This window comes from Guillardia theta, assembly GCF_000315625.1.
Source record: "Guillardia theta CCMP2712 unplaced genomic scaffold GUITHscaffold_32, whole genome shotgun sequence".
NCBI lineage: Eukaryota > Cryptophyceae > Pyrenomonadales > Geminigeraceae > Guillardia > Guillardia theta.
In genome coordinates, this window is record NW_005434642.1 from 116,299 (window position 1) to 139,045 (window position 22,747).

Below are 22,747 nucleotides of genomic sequence, written 5' to 3' on the forward strand. Positions count from 1 at the left end.
CTGCCAGCTGGGCCGGGCCCCGGCCGCCAGCGGCGCTAGGGGATCCCCGGGTCCCCGCGGCCCGATGCACTCCGACTCGCGGCCCGGCCGGGCCCGGCGGGCGGCTCAACTGACTATGTGGGATCACCGACGGTGGTCAGTGAGCTCGCCTCAGCTATCAAAAGAATGAAATGTGAAAGTGAAACGGTAGCGAGCGGGAAGAGTGAGGGATGCATCGAGGGAGGGAGGGAGGGAGGGAGGTAGAGGGATAGATAGAGGTAGAGGTAGAGGTAGAGGTAGAGGTAGAGGTAGAGGTAGAGGTAGAGGTAGAGGTAGAGGTAGAGGTAGAGGTAGAGGAGAGGTCGAGGTAGAGGTAGAGGTCGAGGTCGAGGTAGAGGTCGAGGTAGAGGTAGAGGTAGAGGTAGAGGTAGAGATGTTGCAAAGCAGAGAAATCAAAATCAGAGGTCCAAGAAGCCTAAACCCCTCTCATTTCATGATATTCTTTTTCTAACCTCTTGCTTCCGGCAGTCTGATTTCAAGTGTGCACGGTTGCCAAGCATCGCTTTATGAGTATTGTTGAGGAGCTCCATGAAGTGTAAGGATCCGAACTGGACCGAAAAGGTCCCCCTCCTGCTTCTCCCACAGGCGAATCAGATCAGAAGCAGTTTGAACCTCTCGTTGGATAGATCCTGCAACCAAGATCTCGAGGCTCATGTCCAAGGTGCTGATCAGGGGAGGAATGAAATTCTGAGTCAGTGTGATGTTCCAGATCGATGTGACCTGTGCAACCTGGAAACCCGGTGTCGCTCCACCACGAGCAGCGTAGTTGATGTTATTGACACAAGACCAGCTCCAATGGCGCGCAGGTCTTGCATGGGTAAATCTAGCTCTGAATAATCTGCAGACGTTGACCTTGCGTTTATACTCTGTCTTGCATCAACAGGTAGGTTTCGATGTCTTCGACTTGTCTTTCTCTGTTGGAGTCGAAGTTCTCTGAAGGTGCCTTGTCGACCGCGATGGATTCCAAAGGGCTGATCTCTTTCGCTCAGAGGAAAGCATTACAATACAAAGCAAGTGCTAAAACATTGAGCAAGCAGCTTCGGCATGCGTCCGAAGACGTCATGAGAAAGAACACGGTAACGAGTGCTGCCTCTGGTTTGTGTTCCTAATGTTCAATTCAGATCATACATGGAGAACGTGTCCGCTTTCAAGAGACGATTGTACGTCCAATGGATCTTTCAACACATTGCAGGTAGTGAAATCATGTGGCAGGCGAGGTTGGAAGCTTCTGTTCAAGACTCGTCAAAGCGACTGTGTCGGGAGGTTACCCTTGAGGTGCTTTACCTCCAATTCTCATGCCTGAGCTCTCAGGCGCGAGATTTAGGAAAAGAGCTTCTGGTGATCAAACAGGAGATCGTATCCACGATCAGCCATGATGAGCAATTACATTCGTCCCATTCTGATCTCAAGGTGATCAGATCCGCGCAGAGTTTGTATCTTTTGGTCCATAGTTGACTCAGTTTTTGCAGATCAAATATGCAGAACTGCTGGAAGAGTCGAAATCATCTCAAAAGCAGATACAAAACTTGAAGAACATGAACGTAAACCTCGAACACTGTAAGAGAGTACGCGTTGATACACTCACTTGGAATGCAGAGCGACCTTTGGAGGGAATCGGAGAGCTATTATCTCAAACAGAAGGTTTCCATTCATGCATGCGTATTTGGGATGTATTGAAGGCACCTTTCCCTTCAGGCTCATATTGCTCAGCAAGATTCACAGATATCGCAATTGCAAGAGGAAATGGTCTGTTGTCTGCCATTTCGTTTGTCCTGATCTGACGTGCGGAACAAACAGCAAGAAATGCAGAGAAGAGAAGCAAAGTTGAAGAAGAAGCTCGACAAAGGAAGGATGATGGAGCTTCGCCGCTTACAGAAGCTCGCCTTGCTGGAGGTCAGCTCACTGACCTAGGATTCCTCATGCTGTCTCATCCATCTCACCACTATCGCATGCAGGAGGTCGGAACCACTCTGCTCAAGACTTGCATAGGGAGCGAGCATAACCCGGTCTGTACCATCGTTCCGGAGGGCCCAGGAGCAGAAGACTCGCTCAACTTCAGGATCGACAAGCTGGTAAACGCGGCACCTGCTCCAACATCCCCACCTAAAGTGTCAACAGGTGGCGTTAGCTTGTGCTCAGCTGGATATGCTTGTCGACAGGGATCAAAGGAAAGAAGGTACCTAAGCCTCCGAGCTTGTACAAACCGTACCATCCCTGGGATCCACCGCGAGACAGGAATCGCACTTCTTGTCGCCTCCAGCAACACCTCTGCACCCGCTGCTCGGCTCATGACAGTGTCACAGCGGCTTGATAGGCCTGAGCTGCGCACTGCTGACCTGCAAGCCCAAGTGCAGCCACTGGCCGCAGCCGCGCACGCGACCGCTGCCACCGAGGCAGGTCGCACCACGGCCGCAAGTAGAGTCAGGCCGCGCAGTCAGAAATCGTCGAAAAGTAGTACAAAGTCAAATGTGAATTATGATTTAAACGGATGATGTGAGTGAAATTAATTAAATTGAATAGGATCTTTTCAAGTTTTTCTGACTTCTGTCTGACGACTGTCACGAGAACGCGTTGGCCATAACAAGACACAAGGAACACAGCACAAGACGAGGACGAGGACAAGCACGAGGTAAAATGAAGTAGGAAACCGCGTCACTTCATAGTGTCCTATTGACCAGTACAAATACTTACAGTCTAGAAGAACATCACTCGCTCCCTGTTCTAACCAACCTCAAACTTCTTGGTGTTACCAAGCCAGAAACATAAACCCCATTCTCAAACAAGAACGAACACCTAGATCAGGCAGCTGTCTCGGTATCTTCAAATAGAGTTTTGTAGAAAAAATAGAAATCAATCAAGTTCACTCTTGAAAAGTCTGTTTCCCTAAGCTGGAGATACTCTCTTTCATGCACCGGCGTCCTGCTGCCATACCGCAAATACCAAACGGTCGCTTGTGCGGATCGTTTTCGCTGCATTGGTCACAACAATAGGGTTCTGCGACCCTGGCCATGCAAATCTCTGCAGATCCTGCATCTAACTCGTGTCAATTTCCTGGTCCCATCACCTGGATGCATGGGAAGGTGCTTTCTCTCACAAAATTCGCTCACCAGTATCATGTCATGCGCTGCCTCCGACAATTGCGAGTCCTGCGAGTTTGAATCGAATGAAGAAGATTGTCAACCCCGAGCACTTCGATGCTTGTTTCTCCTCATTGCTTCACCTTCGTATTTATTTTGTACCAATTGCAAAGCAAGCACGTTAATGAACTCGCTATGCTCAACAAAAGATTCTGAATCGCCAATCTGCAGTTCCAATAGAGTTTTCCATCCCCATATCAACCTGCCCGGGGTGATTGTGAACATCGATGGTCGAAGTTGCATCGAAATATTACTTCACCATCTTCGTTCTAGGCCCAGAAAAGTTGAAGTGTTCGGTCTGGTTGGTCTGTGCATTGATCATCCATCCATCTCTCACGTGTCCAACGGTTTCACGTGTTGAATTCCAAGTAGAAATCAAAAGCTTTCGTGGTGCACCAACCCCGCCACCTTCATTCCAGGCACGTCCGTACACCCTTTTTTCTCCATTGATCTGCACACTGAGCCTGACAATCTGAGTCAAGCCCTTAGATCATTGCTGTGCCATCCTAACGTGCTCAGGTACTGTATATGTCCTTCGTTGAGATAATTGTGTGCCAACCTGAGCACCTCAGCTGTGTGCCTTTGCATACCTGTCCGAGAAAGGAAGGTCTTGCATCCGATCTTCACCTTCTTGAACGTCCAAGACATCTCGATCCCAAAAGTGCATTCAGCGATGTTCTTGTATTCTGTGCCCACCCCGACGGGCTTTCCTTGCATTTCCCGTCAGCTGAAGGATACTCTGGGCAGTATTCTACCGATCTCTGGGCAGTATTCTACCGATCAAAATCATTCAGAACACAAATCACAGCCATATCCCAATCTTACTTGTATGTGAGGACGCCATTCCGACATACTCTCACTAATCATCAATTCACTTCCTGCGTTGATTGTCTGCAACCTGTTTTTATTGAAAGCTTCAACACGAGAACGAATCATGTCAAATCTGTTCTGAGGGACTGCCTGCCGATGATGGCCAGAACCTGAGATATCTATCCATGTTTCATACCGGGTGTGGCTGATTCAAAACCTGGTCTCGACTTCCGACGAGGTGGAACAAAGCCATGGCGATTGCGACCCCACATGTACCTCATCCGGCCTTTTGGTTGCCACGTGCTACCGTAAAGAAGACCTATCAACTGAACCCATTCGTGCACCGTGATGGGTTGCATGTCTTGGGGCAAATCGTCGTCGGTCCAGAGCAAAGCAGCTGCTATGACTTCTGTTGGTCCCATAGAAAAACTCCCATGGAAGAAGGGATTGCCCGCATTCAATCTCAGGCTTCCACTCTAAAACTTTGACACACACTGTATAGAGGAGGAATCTGAATTCAATTTATTGTCATCCCGCTCTTCAACGAGATTCTCATTATCTCCGGCCTTTTGCCACATCTTTTGCATCTTTTGTTCATTTTGTAGGATTAGACCTCCCAACAAGAACTGTAAACAGACTGCAGCGCCTGTATTGCATGTTTGCAATGACCCAACACCGTGCTTGTCACGTATATCTCCTGCCCTATCTTGAAGACTGTTCGGTTCCTGCAGAGCGAGTTTCAGCATTGGAACCCCCCCGTTGATCCCTGCTTCCAGTTGAAGCCATGGCGAAGTACGAGCTATGTAGAGCTATGGGTTTATTGACTGAAATGAGTTTATGTCACGGCCCTCACTGTCACCAAAAGCTTTTAACTGCAGCGTGCGGGGGGTGGGGTGGTGGTACCGATACGTAGATACATTTACGACTGTCACGAGGACGTTGGCATGGCAAGACCTCAGGAACCCAGCACAAGACGAGGACGAGGACAAGGATAAGAGTAAGAGCAGGAAGGATAAGAGCAATGAGAGCAGGGATAACGGTAAGAGCAAGGATCAGGACAAGAGTAAGAGCAAGGATAAGGACAAGAACGAAGTAAGAAACTAAGTCACCGTATCCTTTAGACCAGTGCACAAATAGTTGTAGGGAAGAGGAAGTAATAAGGAAGAAATGAACACAGAGAAGGTATGTAAGAAAGATGGGTGATAAAATGTAGACAAAAATGTTTTTGTTTCAGGAATCGAAGGACATGCCAGAAAACATGAATCATTTAGCTGTTAAGAAGGCAAATTGGAGGGTGCAAGTTGTCATGTACTGACAGTCGAGCAGAACGCCCCCCGCTCACATGGGGCGCACGAAAAGCTTTGTGGCATCGCTCCCGAGCTTCCTTGTTCGGAAGAAGGCGCCGGCTGCAAGGCGATATTCACTGATAGAGCCTACGCTTGATCCACAGCTTCCTGTGTCCGGCCGCAGCCTTCACTGCTTCATCTATCGGCTGGACCCCCCTGGTGTGGTACAAGAGAAGGAGTCGCAGGTTGATCAGCCCAGGAGCGACGAGTTTTCAGCGCTGCTGCATCAGGCCATACACAACAGCCTCTCCTCACAATCACACAAGGTTTGGAAGATCTACCCCGGCAAGACTTACCTGGATGTTGACTGCATGCCTCTGCTCCTCCTGGAAGAAACTAGAACCTCAAAGGCCAAGTACTTATGCAACTGCTCCATCTTCGTGCCTCTCATCTCCTGGGGAAGTGCCCACAGTGTACTCGACGATCTTGCATGCATCCACTTCGACGGAGCAATCGATCAGGAAAGCCACTTCCTGGTTCACGCATTATGCGCCATTTACCTGCTTCAGAAGAAGGCAGGAAGGCTACAAACTATCATGCCAATCACGCGGGACGAGTCAAGGGGGAAGGTCAGCATGGCAGAAGCCTGCCGACGGCTCAGCACAAAGCCATCGATACCAAGCTGCAAGCGAGCCTGCGTGCTGCTGCAGGAAGGAGGCGTCGAGATGGGGCAGGGAGTGATTCTCAGTTTTCTTCTGGGCATCTCCGTACGTGATGCAGTGATGATGCTTATGCCGTCGAACTGGAGAGAAGAAGCTCTACCGGACTGGGAGCCGGCAGGAGGTCTGACAACCAAGAATTCGTACAGCCTGTACAATGTGAAAATCGAAGGGAACGATAAAGTCAGTGCAAGCGAGGCTGCAGAGATGATCGTAGACTGTCTGGTGAAGGTGCTCAAGGAACATGTAGAGAAAAAGCTGTGGGAGTTTACAAACCACAACCCACGTGGAATTGAGCTGCTGAAACTGCTACGAGAGTCAGGGATATATGACAAATTCGACAAGTACTTTGCGCTGCGAGGAATCGAGTCCCTCCATCAAGTGCCGAGCTTCACTCGCGGCTCTCCGTCCAATGGAAGCAAGAGGGAGCAAGTGGTCCACCGGCCATGCAGTGACATCACAGCTTACAACGCGTCAGACGAAGGGTCGATCCGAGCGCTGGAAAGGCTCGTGGAGGACCACCGGGACGATGAGCGCTTCCTCCCCTTGCAGGAGCGTCTCAACCGCTACCGTGACTCAGAGGTTGATGGCATCCTGGCCCTCCGCACCACCAACTCAATCGAGACAGCCATGGTGAAGCTGCCGGCGCGATGCTGCGTCCTCTGGCTGAGTATGGTGTACCTTGTCTTCGGGATCAACCAGCTCGGCCCTCTCTTCACCGAGCAGATCTGGTTGCCAGAGAAGAACTCTACCACTCCAGTGCAGCCCAAGACAGTGAGAATCGCCAAGGTTGCAGCGCCAGTTATCAGCTTCTACTGGTCTTTCTTGTTCGTTGCAGGCGTCATCGTCGGGCAGGTCAGCACGCCGCTACGAGCCAAGTGGCTGATGCTGTTCGCGGGCCATCTAGTCATTGCCGGCAACGTCTTCAGCTTCATCGTAGATAGCATTCAGTGCTCGGTGGAGGGGACAGGGATCGGACCTAACTGCAATGCTTACACGCTCATCCCTTCCATTGCGGTGATGTCGTTTGTGATGTACCTTGCTCATAGAGTTCAGCACTACTTCTGGATGGCTGCCTTCTTCCTCCAGGGCCTCTACTGCTTTTACTGCATTTACGCTTTCCCTGCTGACAGCGTGGACTTGAAGATCGGGCTCGGAATGTGTCTGTTCCTGGCCATTGGCTGCTGCTTCATCGCCATCGCCATCATCGTCCAGTACCGCCGCTCCTATAGACAAACATTGAGGGAACTGCAGACGGTCATGCAAGGCTTTGACGACACCTGGCAGAAGATAGAGGAGGAGAACAAGCAGAGCATCGCGGCAGTGAGCGTTCAAGCACGCGAGATCGCGCAAGAGCTGCAGGCAGTGGTGAAGGAAGACTTCAAGACGTGGGGGAGGTGGCTCTCAGCGATGGCGGGATGGCGAAGGGCGAGGTACTCGACAACGGACTCAAAGATCCGGCAGGAGAGCAGAGACATCGAGAAGCTGTTCCAGGAGGCGCAGGAGATCAGCGCTGCCTTCCAGCTGTGGGTGTCAGCTTGGAACCAGGTCGGCAGAGTACAGCATGGGAACGTGAAATCTTGTGCGCGAGCGATACAGAAGACCGTGAGATCGTACGGGCGAGACCCTTCCTGCTTGACGGACCTGGTCCGATGCACTATCCTAGTGCAGTCGATGGAGGAGGTGCAGGAGTGGCTGAGCTGCTTCCGCCGCATCTCGGTGGTCGGTTATGGGGTGAGCGCGAGGGACAGGAGAAGAGCAAGCGACGTAGCCCCTGAGGACGTGGAGGTACGCGAAGAGAGGAGGAGCGGAACGTGGAGATGAAAGTGAACTGCAGATGGGAGGGCGGGAGATCTTCATGAGCGTCACGAGCATCAAGAACCGGTGAAAGCAGGCGAGGGATTGGAATATGCCTGAAGCTCCGATTTCCAGCTATGATCCCCGATACGATGCCAGATTGAGCGGAGGTTACCGAGATATGTGCATCTGCGTAGAGGAAAGAGATGAGCGAGGTGGGTGGGAGAGCTGACGAGTAGACTGGCAGGTGGGATGGACGATAGACGAAGCGAGTCAAACTTGCATGTTTGTGCCTGTGAGGGAGTGGGGAAAGATGGAAGTTCGGAAACACATCTGCGAAATCCAGGTGAAAGACGCTGTCAGCAGCAGGAGTGGAGGCGGGAAGAGAAACGAGCGGTGCAGGGCAAGTGCGAGCCCTGCATGGAGGAGTGGAAGAGACGAGGGGAGAGGCGAGAGAATGAAGCGACAGGACAAGAAGGGGACTGAGAAAACATATCAGTAGAGGCGAAGCGGGGAAATGGTGGGGAGGGTACGGACGAAGATACGAGGAGAGCTATGCCAGAGCTGGAGGGGGAGAGGGAGTGTACAGGAAGAGAGGGGAAAGGAGGGAGTGCATAAGTGGAGACGGAGGGAGAGCTCTGAGATTGCTTCAGGTGTTGCTAGAAGTGATGCAAGGAGTGAAGAAGGTGTTGCACAAGGAGTACGTGAACTTCCGCAACATCATGTGCCAGTGAAGAAGTTTGTTGTGAATATCTAAAGACGCCAAGAGGCTCTCAAGAGACTGACATGAAGCAGAGGAGGACAAGTAAGCTTGAGTCTTCCCTCAGCTTTGCACACCACAAGCACGCGATAGCCGCAGTGCTCCTGCCACCCTCACGTGAACTTCACCCCCACATGTCTGTGTGTGCTGACAGGTCTTCACTTTGCATGGCATGTCACTGAATCCTCCGATGCCAAGAAGAAATTGGGAACCAACAAGCTCGTTAAATGTTGTAGATGATACGAGAATTGAAACATCGAATGTTCAAAAGATTTTCGAGCCCCATGTTGTCACCAACCGAATTCATCTTCTCTCACTTTGCGAAACTTCAAGTTCTGCCACTCGCCGGCGCAAAAACGACAGCTCTTCTTGGAGCGAATCGTTTGTGGACATGCTTGTATCACCGTAATTGGTCACCCGCGTCTCATCCCGAGTCGAAGTCGATATGTATGATTGAGAGAGCTCAGAAAGGCTGGCTTTTGCAAACTGCTTTTGTATCTGTCTTGTGGTCATGCAGAGTACAAGGACAGACAGCACAGTACCTGGACGCTACGTTGTTGCTTAATCATAGTGCTCCGTAGACGGCGCGCGACGCCCTGCTGTTCGTTGCTTTCATTCTTGAAGGAAGACATATATCGCTCCTTGTTTTTGAGCATATTCCTCGTATTGAATAGCAGAACCTGACGCGAGCACTAAGTCTGCAGTACAAACCCAAGCTCTTGATACCTGCATGTCCACCACAGCTGCCCCTGAGATCTCTTTCTCAAACTCGATCCCATTTTGAACAACAGCAGCGATGTCGTCGATTGCTTTCTTCATCTTTGTCGCCAGGGTAGTCTCATTCTTCAGCGCGGCGATGTAGTCATCCACGTTCTCCTGCAGCTCCTTCACTACCTCCTGGGGCGGTACCGTTCTATTGGCACGGAAGTCCTCCCCAGAAGTCCCCGCAGGCCTTGTATCAGTCAGTGTTGGCTCCACAATCACCTTGAAGGAAAGAGGGATCCTCTCCTCTCCCAGTCTCGACGTGCTGTTCATGCCCCCCAAATGTCTCAATGGCAGGGAGTTATCAAGGGTCAGGGGCAGATATCGCCTGAACCGAGGAAAAGTGGACGATAAAGATCTTCTTCCTTCTCTTTCGGCTCTTAGTCCCTCCTCCTCCTCCTCCTCCTCCTCCTCCTCCTCCTCCTCCTCCTCCTCCTCTTTCAGTTACTCCTAGTCTTCTCGCTCTGCCTCGAGTTCCTGCGACCCCTTCCTTGCTCGTCAGCGCCCATTGGCCATAACCATCCTTCAACGGGCCAACGTCTAGAGCATAACTGTAATGTAACGGCTATATCATCGCGCTCCGAGTCCGGTCAGTCCTGCCCCCCCGACGGGGCGCCGAATTTTTTTTGGGTACTGGAAAGCTGACTGGAAAGGGTTTTAAAAAACGCGGCCGCCCTCAGATCGAGTGGTACTCTGAGGACTTGTAGCAAGAAGTACTATAATTTTAGTTAACTATTGTTTCTGTACTGTGTGAAACCGACTTCCTAGGGATTCTATAAATAGTTTTAAAATAGTACTAGTTTTAAAACTGGGTCGCACCGTGGCGGAGCAGATCATTGGGGGGTAAGGGGTGGGCCTGGAAAAGGACAAAGTAGGGTAGGGTATAAAGTGGGGTGGGGTGGTTTGCCAGACCTGATAAGGGGTAGAAGGTACTATCTAGGCTACTCACCAGGGGTGGGGATCGTAAAGATACAGTGAGGGAAAGCAGGGGGTTGTTACTCGTTGGCAGCATGTTGGGCGCATGGCGGGAAGGAGGACGACGGTGGATGAGCATGAAGGGGTTAATGCAGGTTAGCAGGGATCTCTCGTTGCTTCTTAGTGCTTAGAATCCTGATCACATGCAGCGTCATGTCTTGATTGTTTATGACCTTGATCCTGATGTCCACGTTCCCCTCCTCTTCGATGTTTTACATGCTGTACGTATGTTTCGATTGTCGCCAACAGATCCTCTACCTTTTTATGAACACGAAGGATGAACGATGTTTGGAATATCAATGATATGCAAGACCTTGGATGCGAAGAATCCCTTCTTCATGTTCTCCCCCGCTTGCTCTTGTTGATCGCAACACAGCATCGCCCCCTTCTCATATCGGACCTGTTCGATTATGCTGTCAAGGTACACCCTTCATCACATTCCACTCAGAGCTGATTCTTCGAAACCTGAACAGATTCATCATTCACAAGAGATCGTATCAAGAACGATCGAAGATCCTCACAAGTTCCACCGGTAGTGCGTGCCTCTTTGTTCCACTCAGTGTAAGCATTCGCCAAGGTACACGTATTCGGACTGGGGGAAGAGGACGAAGAGGATGGCAAACAGCTTGAAGGAGCTGGGTGTTACTTCAGGAGACCGAGTTGCTACTATCGCCTGGAACGGATACCGGCACTTTGAGCTCTACTACGCCATTTCGGGGGGAGGAGCAATCCTACACACCATCAACCCCCGCCTGAGTGCAGAGCAGATGTCTTTTATCATCAACCATGCTGAAGACAAGGTTCGCATTCGATTGATCCGACTCCGCATGTCATTCATGAAGGCTTCTAGGTCATATTTGTGGACCTTACCTTCTTCAAAGCCCTTCAGGCTATTTTGCCGAAGCTTTCTACAGTGAAGGCCATTGTGGTCATGAGTGACAAAAAGCAGTAAGAAAGTGGAGGATCCCCACATCACATCTATGACAATATCTTTGTTTAGCATGCCAGATGTTTCCCAGCCAAACATTCTGTGCTACGAGGATCTTATTTCATCCGGGAAAGAAGCATTTAACTGGGCAAAGATGGATGAGAACGATGCGTGTTCGTTGTGCTACACTTCTGGAACTACTGGTGTAATTGTATTCAAAGATAATGCATTCTCAAGGACATGACAGGTGACCCTAAAGGCGTTCTCTACTCTCACCGATCGACAGTGTTGCATGCTTGGACTATCTGCAGTACGAATTCGTTTGGCTTGGTATTTTTTTTTGAATGTAGTCTTCCGACGGCATATATGGAGCATCTCATCCAATTATGTTGATCCTTGTATTGACATATACTGATGTTGTGAGTATCAGGGTTCAAATGATACCTGCTTGCCGATTGTGCCAATGTTCCACGTGAACGCGTGGGGTGTGCCATATAGTGCATGCATTGCAGGCTGCAAACTAGTCCTCCCCGGATCTGGTGATAGTTCTTCAGCTGAATCGATTTCCCTCTCACCCATTCTTCGACCTTTTCGTTTCCTGTTCTCTATCCTCCCCTCACGTCGAGGGACATGACTTGACTTTCACAGCTATGGACGGCAAGAGCATAGCAGAACTTCTTTGTGCAGAGAGAGTATCATGCACTGCTGGGGTTCCCACGGGTGAATTCATTTCTGACCCCTCAGAGATGCTAACCTTCTCTGTTGTTATCAGTATGGAGCATGCTCTTTAACTACCTGGAGTCAACTGGAACCAGAGTCCCAGACCTCAAGCGTGTGCTCGTTGGTGGTGCTGCTTGTCCTCCGTCCATGATCGCGACATGGGAAAAGAAGTTCAAGGCAAGGCCTCGTGTTTCTGTCGATTGAAAGTTTCTTACATGTCGCTGTCAGGTTCGATGCCAACATGCATGGGGCATGACAGAATTGAGTCCGACTGGAGTGATCAATGACCTCCCAAAGCTCGACGACAATGAGTATCCAATCTCCCAAACATCGGACAAGGTTAGAAGCGTTGTGAAGTTCTTGAGCACTGATCGTCAACTCATAGGCACGTCAAGGCCGAGAAATGTATGGCATAGAACTCGCATGCTTTGACGATGATGGCAATATTGTACGATCGAATCCTTCAAATGCACAATGTGATGATCCATTTCCAGCTGCCGCGAGATGGCAAGACAGCAGGACGGCTGAAAATACGAGGGAATTGGGTTTTGGAATCTTATTACAAGTCGGACAAGGTAAACCTTCAAGTCACCTATGCATGGGATGCAAAATGACCTGCAACTCGTAGCCAGCGGTCGATGAGGACGGATGGTTCGACAGCGGAGATGTTGCGACCATCTCTGAAGACGGCTACATGCAAATCACGGATCGCAACAAGGACCTGATCAAGTGAGTAGGGAGATGTCCGCACCCATCGGAGACCAACAAGTCTGATGTTTGATTCTCAGGTCTGGTGGAGAGTGGATTAGTTCTATCGAGCTTGAGCACGTGGCATTGGAGCATCCCAGCATCTCGCAGGCATGTCTCCTACATGCAAGTCAGCCCATGACTTGCTCCTGTCGCAGGCAGCAGCCATCGCTGTCACTCATCCAGTCTGGGGAGAGCGTCCTCTGATCGTTGCTGTGGCTAAAGAGAACTGCAAGGTAGAGGATGACAGTCGTGCTCAGGCTGTTGCTCCTCTGACGTTTCTCAGGTCGACAAACAGGAAGTTTTCAAGTTGTTCGAGTCTCTTCCCAAGTGGTCAAGACCCGACGACGTGGTACTGCCACTTGCTCTGCTGCTCCTCTTTCCTCCTTGGTTGGCTGATGTCGATCAGGCGTTTGTGGATCATCTTCCTGTGGGGGGGACCGGCAAGGTCCTCAAGGTCAAGCTACGCGAGATGTTCGATGATCACTACGCTAAGCTGCACAATGCCACGAAATGATGATCAATGCCATGCACAAGATGCGCGGTGAGATTCGACAGGGCCCCAGTCGACTGAATAATGACGATCGATCTCTCACAATGAAAATCACGAGATTGAGGAATACATGAATAGTAAACAATGACAGAAAGTTGTCTACTTTGTTGACATAATCAGGACATCTCGGGTACTGTGTGTTCCATCTGGACTTTGTCACAGTCCGTCATTTAACTTCTTGATCTCAACATGGTACTCTTAGCATCTGCAAACGATGCATGCTTCTGATCGCCCAGGCCTGTACGACACTTTGTGATTCTTCTCAACACTTCTCATTTCACTCTCACCACTTAGCAGTTGCCTGGGCCGGCACCTCACCCTCGAGGACGGGCAGGAAGGTCTCCAACTCCTCTGATGTTCGGTCCTCGCCGCCCGACTGCAATCACATCAAAAGAAGCCAATCATGTCTATGTGAGGAGTACCTGTATGCCCCCCCCCTCCCCCTCCCCCTCCCCCTCCTCCCATCCCTGGCATCCCGCCCCACATTGAAGGCAATTGAGGCATCTTTGAAGGAGGAGATAGGATCAAATTCCCCACCCCGTAGAAACTCGCTAGAGCAAGAGATCCTGCCAGACGATCACAGACTGTTACTTCTCCCATGCAGTGGCAAACCCCGTATGCCTCCCAGAAGAAAGCCAACGATGAAGAGAGCGATCAGAGTCGACAAGCCCGAGGCCGAGGTCGGCATGCAGTTTGCATGCTGACCTATACCTGTAGTCATGACTTAGAGTTGTAGCGCCGTCAGATGGCCCTCTCGTCCCCTATTACCACTAGACGATGGCGTCGGATTAGCTGGTGCACGGTCGTCCACGACCTCTCCATTGACGATTCGAACCATCTGGCTCCAATGAGTTGGAGGAGTTTGCCAGCAAAGTTCTCTTCTGCCTCCTAGAAATGACATCAGCTTCCTTCAACACCGACTCGTTGTTCATGGTGACTGCCCACACACAACTACCTTTGCTTCCCTAGATCTCCTGTCGTCTATTATCTCCCATGACCTGGGGCTCTCAAGGTGAAGACTTTTCATACCTATCGTCATATCATCGACATATTCCGCTGTCTACTCCGTATCCTCTCCTCTCCTTTCCTTCTAAAGTCTCCTTTCCCTGTCCCTTCCTCTTCTCCTTTCCTGTTCTCCATTTTGCTCTGTTCTGCACTTTGCTTGAATTGAGCCCTCATCCCACCTCATTCTAGTTTGACCACATCCCCACTCATACCACATGGATCAATTGTGTGCCCTCATCACCACACATGCCACGACCTTGACATTCAAAATGATCTGAAAATATTTTCAGTCCAGACCAATTCTCTAATCAGTGACCACCCCTTGAAATGGGGTATTTTTACATTCAAAGTTGGGGGTAGGATCAAAGTGGGGGTCGGGCAGACACATCTTGAGAAATTCGAACATCCCCGCGCTGTTGGATACCGACAATTTGGTACCCACCCACCCCAGGTAGAAATTGGAGCACAAAATACCCCCTACCCCCTTGTTGATATGAAATACAACGGGTGTTGAGTTGAAATACACCTGCACGATCTACCCTACCCCTGGTTTCCCGCCCCTCCCGGGGAAAGGCTATATAGAAAGAGGGGGGGGACATGGCTCCCCATCAACACACGCAATGTCCGGCAAGGCTGGCAAGGGAGCTGCAGGAAGAGGAAAGAGCAAGGGAGGCAAGTCCGTTTCCCGCTCCAAGAAGGCTGGACTTCAGTTCCCCGTTGGACGTGTCCACCGCTACTTGAAGAACGGCAAGTACGCCACCAGGGTTGGAGCTGGTGCCCCCGTGTACCTCGCCGCTGTCCTTGAGTACCTCTCCGCTGAGGTTCTTGAGTTGGCTGGCAACGCTGCTCGTGACAACAAGAAGTCCCGTATCATCCCCCGTCACATCCAGTTGGCCGTCCGCAACGACGAGGAGTTGAACAAGCTTCTCGGAGGAGTCACCATCGCTGCTGGTGGAGTTCTCCCCAACATCCACTCTGTTCTCTTGCCCAAGAAGAGCAAGAGCAGCGAGAAGAAGGCCGAGTAAATGGTTGACACCTGAGTCACGTACTGGTGTTTTTCAACACCAAGGGCTATGCAGTTGGTGCAATGAGATGGTTCGACTCCATCTAGCCTTGTTTTCTGAGTTTGTCCTGCAATATACATACAAGTGCCTTTTGCTCGATTTTCTATCTTCATCTTGGTCCAGATTTCAGGGACCAACTGTGCTCTGTAGCCCGATTTATGATGTGCCGAGGAAGGAAATATCTGGAAGTCTCTCATATCCAGCATGGTCTTACTTTTTAATCGATAGTTGATCTTGTAGATCTGATTGTGGCTTAACGGCCGGATGGAAGAAAGGCCAAGTTGAATCAAAAATCAATCCTTATCTGGTGTTTCCAGGGAAACGAAGTCGACCATGTGAACTAGGTTCACTGGCAGGCAGCATGTCAGGAGGGTTGCCAGTCGGAGAGACAGGGAAGAAGAATAAGATTGAAGGGCGGATAGGTCTGTGTGCAATCATGATGCGAGGACGAAACGCTGGTGAGCATGATAGACGCGAACACAGCATTTGACCGTCCGGCGCTTTGTCAGGAGGTCCTTCCCCAAATCGAATCCTGAACACAGTTGGCAACCAGGCAGCCGTGCGATCCGATCAACATATCTCACTGTCTGGCTGAACTGTCACGGTGCCATCAAGTGTTTGGCCTGCACGCCGGACTTGTCTTGGAGGAGTCTGGCTGTAAGTGAGCTTAGTGCTACACCCGGCCTACAGCCTCGGACTCTCTCGGAGGCTCAGAGTGCGGCTTGTCTTGGCTCAGGCAGCTTTGCCGATCCACCAAAAGATGACATCCGTGATGGTGGCATGAGGATCAGTATCTCCGGGACATGCGCTACACGCCATTTCAAGTCATCAACCCGGCCGGAATGCATTCATCTGAGTGTATTATTCACTTGTCAGCGTCTTTGTGTGGAGCAACTGCTAGTCCAACGGTCGGGCCCTGGTCTACGCTTCCTGCCGCACCAACGACCGTACGTTCCGATCCGGCTATCGTCACGGTTTACCCGATGATGCGAAGAAGCTCGACCTGCCGTCCCAGTCATCATCGTCAGCAGCGAGCTGAGGCAAAGGCTCTTGCCGACCTCGAAGATGAGATCCGCATTCGGGGGAATAACGCCTCCTGCTCCTTGGCTTCCATAGCCTGCATCCACAGTCAACCTAAAGTTTCGTTCCCTTCGGCTAGATTGCTAAATTTTTCTACCGTAGTCAGAGGAGATGATGAGCTTTGCTTTCTCTCCTGGAGGAACACATCGTCAACTCTCGACTTTGATGAAAATTTTTGCGGCTACCAACGCTCATCTTCATGACACCTTCATCCCAGCCACGGATGACCTGTGCAAAGTTAGGTCTCAGGTACGTTGACGATGATCAGTTTCACTTGTCCAACTCCAATGACAAATTGGAAGGGTTTGTTGCGTTTGAAAGATGAGTCAAACTCTTCACTGAGGAGTTTGTTAACTATCCTTCGCCCTTAAAGGCGAAAATTTACCCGTTGGAAGCCAACTTTCCAGTGTAGTGCATTTCCAGCCTCTGTCCCTGTAAAGTAAAGGAAGTTATGGTCTTAGAATGGAGAGCAATACTTACTGACCTTCTTTGGGAAGTTTTTTCCATCGCCAGGAGTGATAGTTTGGACTTCAACTCCCATCTTTGAAAAAGATTGACAAAAAATGCAAAAATAAGACTCAAACAAAAGGGCTGAAACATTATTGAGATAAGAAGGGATTACAGTTTGCAAACAAGACACGGCTCTCTCCTTCCCTCCGTTCCACTCTCCCTCTCTTCAGATTCATCCCCGGTGCCCCCGCTACATCTCGGAAGGAGAATTCAAAAATCAAACTCAGCTGTGGGCGAATTACGACACCCGGCTGGAACTCCTCAGACAACACCGAAGTACCAAAGACGAAAACTCGCTACAACAATCACGATGTATGAAAGAAGCCGTCGAACAATCAAAACCAGGCAGCAAAGAGCTCTAGTCACTTGCTGTAGTTCCTTATGGTTATTGCCAAGACTCAGGCACAGCAGCATTTGCCTGGCATGGAAAGCCAGCAGAGGAACTCTATTATTGAGGAAGGGGAAGAGAGGAGGGGTGTGAATTCCCCGTTTCCAAACGACTTCGAGGGGGTGGAGGTGTATGGACACGGCGTCGCCTTTCAACTTACCGGTGCGCTGTCGGGCCCGGCGGCCTGGCCCGGCGGCCCGGCCCGGCCCGGCCCGTCTCGGAAAGTCTCATGAGGCCCAGGCCCGGGCCTTTGTTCATGCCGTCAGGCCGCCCGTGGACGACGGCCGGCCCGCGTCGCCGCCCGGCATGTCACACGCCCGGCCGCAGTGCCAAGTTGGGCCTGAGGGGAGAGGAGGGACCAACGGACGTCTGATCCTGCTGTCCGTTTCCCTGAGGCTGGCTCACGACCGAGTCCAGTACCCGCTTCAAGGGGGGTACATGGAAGATGAATGAGGGTGGGGTGGTTGGTATCGTAGCAAGGGGGTAAGGGAGAGTCCTGGACAGGTTCGGGTGGGGTAGTAGTCAGGGTGGTCCTCGAAGAAGAAAATGCAGCGCTGTGGGGTTTGGATAGCGCTAGCAAGCGCGGTGATGGTAGCAAACCCAGTATGGGCACAGGATGCGGATTCTCTTGATGAAATCCAGAATCTACTTGTTGAGAGCGATTTTCTTTGGGACGTTGACGGCTGGACGGTGCAAGGAGAGTGTGATCCTATTCAACATGGGCAGAGGATGGCAAAGGCTGCAGACAGCGGGCCGGGGAAATGGTATTTTGTCGCCCCAAAGAAATTTTTAGGTGCTAAACGAGCAGCATATGGAGGAAAACTTACGTTTCGGCATGGATTTTTTGAGTATAATAGGTGATTGCCTTCTTGGTTTTCTCTTTTCACTAATTCCCTGTTTGTCTCAGTGAGGGAAGAGATCTACAAAGCGGCCCATTCGACGTGGTGCTGATATCGGAAGCTCATGGGTTGGTTGTGGGCAAGAAAAATGTTATCCCAGCCTGGGCATTTCGTAGCGACCATGAACTGGAACTTGTCGAGACAGCAGGTTGGATCCTGAACAGCACCAAAGGTCCGCCCAGCCGCCCTGACATGATAAGACTGCTATCGAAGTTGAGTGCAATCTGGATTCGAGGAGGATTCTACCAAGGAAACGAAGACTCTTACATCATGAATGTCAAGTTGTTTTCCGGGCCAGTTGACACAACCCCGAAGAAGAGCTCTTTGAAACGTCAGCGGATTCACTCTGGCCCGTCCCAGGTGCCGCCGGAAGAGCCGCCAATGGAGAGGGAAATCGAGCCTACCGAATCCAAACAACATGACAATGATGAAACCAAGCTTCACATCGATGACAAGGAGCTTGAAGAAACCTATCGTCGGCTGAAAGCACAGGAATCCAAGAAAGCAAAGGCAACCGAGCAAGATAATATGCAGGATGTCCCTCCTCCACCTGAGGATGATGATGCTGCCGGTGGAAGCAATGAGGGTTCTGATGATTCCAGATCGAGAGATCCCATGGAATCTGATGAAGTTGAAGAGAAAACAAAGAAGGAGAAGAAGGGAATGTTCGGTGGATTCTTTGGCGGAGGCGAGAAGGACGATCTGTGAGGATCATGTCCTGACGAATGATGAAAGGAAGAGCAGGATGCAAAGATGGTAGAATTTGCTAAGGCAAAACGGAGTGGTAGGAGAAAAGATAGAATCTCTACAACATATAATTGAGACTGAAGAGGATATGAAACGAAATTGATTGCAAGGGACCAGTAAAGAGAAACAACCTGTTGCAATTAACCAATGCCTGCTGCTAGTCGCTGCCATCTTCCTTTGTTTAGTCTTTTATTCGGAAAACTATCAAGATCAATAGAAGAACCCAAGAATTTTACCACCAGTGCTCTTCCTACGAGCCTGTGAAGCAAACCATTCAGTATTTTCCTACCCCAATCAACAGAAGGAGATTAAAAACTCACCTCCTCATGGTCCATAATGCCCAAAGAGGTTGTCAACACCACATATCCGAACTGACGCGAGGGGAGAAGATTACTGGTCCATTGCTCGATAGCGCCGATGGTTAAATCGAAGCGAGGAGAGATGACACCGCACTTGTTGATTCTGCCAATGAGCTCAACAACGACCTTTCCACCGCGGTGATCGTCAACAATTTCAAACTCCCCGATGTATCCTGGAAGTATGGTCAGAGAGTCTAAAGCATCAGCTGTTTCGATTGCGCGTAGGATGACGACAACGATGAAAGCATGGTGTTAATGGTATTCGAAACAATTGGATCCAATCGTTTTGAGCTTTCTCGTATCTCGTCAGATATGAACACACATCAATAACACCACACGGATTATCTCATGTGCGCGAGAAGTCAAATAAACATTTCAACAATTTGTATCCAACCAGTCAGTGAGAAATTAACCATGCTGACTGTCAAGAGTGTTCGAAACAACAACAAATAATCTTCAACACCATCAGCTCTTCACTTCACTCATCACCGTTCTCCACACGCATCTAACATCCATGCCCCTCTAGTTACAGAGTGCCACGTGCCACAGCACGAGAGGTCAGAGAGCTTCTTACCGTGTTTCTGCATAACCTGGAAGTACTTGACGATAACCTTGGAGCAAGGCCTGATGAGAACCTGGCGCTTGCCCGCCTTCTCCGCGTTGTTGAGCGTCTTCAACGCATCGGCCAGCACTGACATGCGCACCATGGCGGCTTCTCCTTCCCTGCCTGCACGCGACTCACCGAAAAAAAAATAATCCTGAGGCGGACTGTGGGGTGGGGTCCTGAACTGGGTGATTGACAGGGTATGAAGGGAGGGTGGTAAGAGAGCTGCTGGGTGGGGGTTATTCGATTTGGTGGGGTGGGGGTAGAATGAATCAATATTGTATGAGGGTGGGTACATCACATTGGAACAGAAAGCCCCAGAATGAAGTCTACTAAACATGGTATTTGTGTGGTGGGTGGAGAAGTATCCACCCTATGCAAAATGGGAGGGGTGGTGGTTGAAAGGAATCTATTCTGGATCTGTTCTGAGGAGGTGGGTGGTAACAACTTCAAGCTCACCTCAGGTGCAATGGCGAAACAGGGATGATGGTAGACCAGAGAACCGTTGGAGAATGGCTGAAAGAATCTGCGGAAGAATATGCATATAAGGATGGCGGGAAGCGAGCAAAGGCTGATTGAGAAGTTGAATGGGGAGATCAGGGATAATGATGGAGCAAGAAAAGGGGGGAGGAGAAGAGGGGAGGAAGAAGTAAGTGGAGACAGTGAAAGGAGGCTGGGAGAGTACAAGGGAAGCATACGCAAAATGTACGACAAGAATACTGGCATACATGGACAATAGACAATCATTCTTCTAATTTGATTGAGAGACAGAGAACTTGTGGTGTGACTTGTTGTACACGAATGATTTATTCCATTCCTTCATCAACAGGTGAAGACGCTTGAAGAAAAAGGTGGACCGAAAACTAAGATAATCGAAATCCGACAGTATGCTCTGCTCCAACATCTCTGTGTTTCTTAGCGCGATCCCCCCCGAGAAGCGTAAGAGGACCAAGGTAGGTGCTGCTGGACGAGAAGAGTCGAGCTTTCCTATCACTGACGTGATGAGTTGTAGAGGCCAACTATAGTCGAGGAGGAGAAGCCACTGAAAGCGAAGATGCCGTAAGACGTAGCAAGGAGGATATTTGTTGATGACGTTGAGTTAGGAAAAGACAGAGGAAGGAGGAGCCGAGGCAGAGCCGAAGGAGGAGCCGAAGGAGGAGATAAAGGAGGAGCCGAAAGCTCAACCGTACAAGGTCACGCTGAATGGGTAAGAACTGCTGTGGAGTAAGACGTGTCTGCATGTTTGTTGGTAGTTTCTTCTCTTTGAATGATGCAGCCAGTTGTGTAAATCTCTCCGATGCTTCTTGTGGTTGACTGACACTGTTGTTGCAACAAATAGGAACGTTCCTTGTGCCATCCTGCTCCACCATGCTAGGAAAGTGTACATCAAGGTATGTTGTTGTAAGACAGCTCAGTTGTTGGTTGAGTTTGCAACGCAGGAGGAGAGGAAAGAGAAAGGAGAGAATGCAGAGTTGTTAGTGACTGTGAGTGCTGCTGCCTCCTTGAACCAGCAAAGGGTAACAGTAAGTGTAGATGGACACGCCTTGCACTCAGCTCGACCTGGCGACGATGGAAGGGAAGGTGAAGGAGGCAGGAGGTGAATCGTCCAGGGGCATTCAAGAGACTGCAGGTGGTGGGATTGGGGGAGGAGGAGAAGATGAAGACGATTGCAATGGAGATGTTGGAAGCGAGAAGTGATTACATCTTAGTTCTGCGGAAGGTGAGACATCGTAGCGATGATGAAGATTTGTGACTGTTATGGGGGAGAGGGAGGAGCAAGAGGTGGTGAGGAGCATGTTGATGCTAGTAGATGGATGCTCGGGGTGATGGTTGCGATGATGTTTCATCTTCTCTTGTTCTTGCGATGGACCTGTGAGCGATCATGATGGCAGGTCGACGAGGAAGGAAACAAATCCTTCACTTCTCTATGTCACGCGCCGTCAATGGCAGACATTCAGATTACGGAATGATAGAAAGTGAAGTTTGGACCAACCAAACATCTACAATCTAACAAGATGTTATTCTTTGACTGCCAGGGTCCCATAGCATCTGCTTCTGTTCTCGTTGCTCTTTTTACACATCTCTATTGCTTTCCTTGTGGCTGATTTCCTCTTGTCTTGGTATTGTTCTCTTCATCCCCATATCGATCATCACTTAAGATGCTTTGGAAAGTTCCGAGCGAACGCTGAGCGAGATGGAGTGACAGGAGGAGAAGGAGTGAAGCTGCTGTTTGCTATGGCCTCATCCGAGTCCTGCTAACAACAATCACATGGAGCTGAGCTGATGAAAGGTTCTTTCCTCTGACAAGCCTGAGGACGGAGATGGGTCCGAAGGGAAGAAATGACTGCACAAGGAGCATGACAGGGTCAGAAGGCAGGAGGAAGGAGGGAGGAAGCAGGAGACAGGAGGGAGGAAGAAGATAGCAGGAGGCAGGAGGAGACAAGAGGCAGGACAGGAACGGAGGAGGCGGGAGAGAGAAGGAGGAGGGATGGTGGGAAGAGGACAGGGGAGGGAGGAGGAAGGAGGTAAAGAGAGGGAGGAGGAGGTTACGTGGAGAGGAAGTTCTCCTTCTGCTTGAGGCTCTTTCCTCGTGAGACCGCTAGGGCTCTCTTGAACTTGAGGAGGGCGCGAGTTGTCTCATGCACCTGCGGGAAAGTCATGCTCGTGCTAGCGAGAGGAGGAGGAGACGGGAAAGGAAAAAGCAGGGGTAGGAAGAGAGAGAGGGAGGAGGAGGAGGAGGAGGAGGAGGAGGAGGAGGAGGAGGAGGAGGAGGAGGAGGAGGAGGAGGAGGAGGAGGAGGAGGAGGAGGAGGAGGAGGAGGAGGAGGAGGAGGAGGGAAGGGAGGGTAGGTCGGTAGG

At 50.5% G+C, this 22,747-nt stretch overlaps 10 protein-coding genes across 10 annotated transcripts in view; 6 read left to right on the top strand and 4 right to left on the bottom strand.

Annotated features, from left to right (window-relative positions):
- Positions 1–932: 932 nt before the first annotated feature.
- GUITHDRAFT_108017 (hypothetical protein) lies at positions 933–2,223 on the top strand (the record flags this gene model as incomplete). Its single annotated transcript, XM_005832900.1, has 10 exons — positions 933–1,115; positions 1,161–1,199; positions 1,252–1,302; positions 1,351–1,449; positions 1,509–1,580; positions 1,636–1,680; positions 1,735–1,785; positions 1,837–1,932; positions 1,995–2,111; positions 2,158–2,223. 10 exons carry the CDS (start codon positions 933–935, stop codon positions 2,221–2,223), a joined length of 819 nt encoding a protein of 272 aa, XP_005832957.1.
- A 2,574-nt stretch (positions 2,224–4,797) lies between these two features.
- On the top strand, positions 4,798–8,522 carry GUITHDRAFT_108018 (hypothetical protein; the record flags this gene model as incomplete). The annotated part of the gene is made up of 8 exons (XM_005832901.1): positions 4,798–4,801; positions 4,939–5,078; positions 5,221–5,294; positions 5,346–7,779; positions 7,829–7,875; positions 7,924–7,981; positions 8,036–8,134; positions 8,442–8,522. The coding sequence occupies 8 exons, from the start codon at positions 4,798–4,800 to the stop codon at positions 8,520–8,522; spliced, it is 2,937 nt and encodes a 978-aa protein (XP_005832958.1).
- A 363-nt stretch (positions 8,523–8,885) lies between these two features.
- GUITHDRAFT_163068 (hypothetical protein) lies at positions 8,886–9,583 on the bottom strand (the record flags this gene model as incomplete). Its single annotated transcript, XM_005832902.1, has 3 exons — positions 8,886–9,046; positions 9,091–9,228; positions 9,275–9,583. Coding segments are annotated over 3 exons (606 nt in total), but the record flags the coding sequence as incomplete, so codon positions are not given.
- A 737-nt stretch (positions 9,584–10,320) lies between these two features.
- GUITHDRAFT_138473 (hypothetical protein) lies at positions 10,321–13,197 on the top strand (the record flags this gene model as incomplete). The annotated part of the gene is made up of 16 exons (XM_005832903.1): positions 10,321–10,380; positions 10,435–10,506; positions 10,662–10,706; positions 10,759–10,817; positions 10,863–11,085; positions 11,136–11,233; positions 11,500–11,543; positions 11,862–11,933; positions 11,986–12,122; positions 12,162–12,272; positions 12,428–12,508; positions 12,562–12,662; positions 12,722–12,761; positions 12,839–12,916; positions 12,967–13,032; positions 13,090–13,197. 16 exons carry the CDS (start codon positions 10,321–10,323, stop codon positions 13,195–13,197), a joined length of 1,395 nt encoding a protein of 464 aa, XP_005832960.1.
- A 1,709-nt stretch (positions 13,198–14,906) lies between these two features.
- GUITHDRAFT_44948 (hypothetical protein) lies at positions 14,907–15,164 on the top strand (the record flags this gene model as incomplete). Its single annotated transcript, XM_005832904.1, has 1 exon — positions 14,907–15,164. A coding segment is annotated over one exon (258 nt), but the record flags the coding sequence as incomplete, so codon positions are not given.
- Positions 15,165–16,146: 982 nt separating this feature from the next.
- GUITHDRAFT_86841 (FKBP-type peptidyl-prolyl cis-trans isomerase) lies at positions 16,147–16,926 on the bottom strand (the record flags this gene model as incomplete). The annotated part of the gene is made up of 7 exons (XM_005832905.1): positions 16,147–16,305; positions 16,361–16,419; positions 16,480–16,515; positions 16,568–16,610; positions 16,657–16,720; positions 16,768–16,814; positions 16,867–16,926. 7 exons carry the CDS (start codon positions 16,921–16,923, stop codon positions 16,279–16,281), a joined length of 333 nt encoding a protein of 110 aa, XP_005832962.1. The 3' UTR covers positions 16,147–16,278.
- A 942-nt stretch (positions 16,927–17,868) lies between these two features.
- GUITHDRAFT_108023 (hypothetical protein) lies at positions 17,869–18,887 on the top strand (the record flags this gene model as incomplete). The annotated part of the gene is made up of 2 exons (XM_005832906.1): positions 17,869–18,137; positions 18,188–18,887. 2 exons carry the CDS (start codon positions 17,869–17,871, stop codon positions 18,885–18,887), a joined length of 969 nt encoding a protein of 322 aa, XP_005832963.1.
- A 210-nt stretch (positions 18,888–19,097) lies between these two features.
- Positions 19,098–20,010, bottom strand: RPS15Ae (small subunit ribosomal protein S15Ae, cytoplasmic). The gene is made up of 3 exons (XM_005832907.1): positions 19,860–20,010; positions 19,247–19,458; positions 19,098–19,184 (listed from the first exon to the last, which is right to left on the bottom strand). Exons 1-3 carry the CDS (start codon positions 19,990–19,992, stop codon positions 19,137–19,139), a joined length of 393 nt encoding a protein of 130 aa, XP_005832964.1. The 5' UTR covers positions 19,993–20,010; the 3' UTR covers positions 19,098–19,136.
- A 1,232-nt stretch (positions 20,011–21,242) lies between these two features.
- Positions 21,243–21,898, top strand: GUITHDRAFT_152501 (hypothetical protein). Its single transcript, XM_005832908.1, has 5 exons — positions 21,243–21,280; positions 21,329–21,373; positions 21,423–21,470; positions 21,520–21,609; positions 21,782–21,898. The coding sequence occupies exons 3-5, from the start codon at positions 21,423–21,425 to the stop codon at positions 21,857–21,859; spliced, it is 216 nt and encodes a 71-aa protein (XP_005832965.1). The 5' UTR covers positions 21,243–21,280; positions 21,329–21,373; the 3' UTR covers positions 21,860–21,898.
- A 537-nt stretch (positions 21,899–22,435) lies between these two features.
- GUITHDRAFT_138477 (hypothetical protein) overlaps positions 22,436–22,747 on the bottom strand; it is a gene marked incomplete at both ends in the record, with an annotated part of 5,203 nt that continues 4,891 nt past the window's right edge. Inside the window, one exon of the mRNA XM_005832909.1 lies at positions 22,436–22,534. Within this exon, the coding sequence (XP_005832966.1) occupies positions 22,436–22,534 (99 nt within the window). The remainder of the gene's footprint in view (positions 22,535–22,747) is intronic.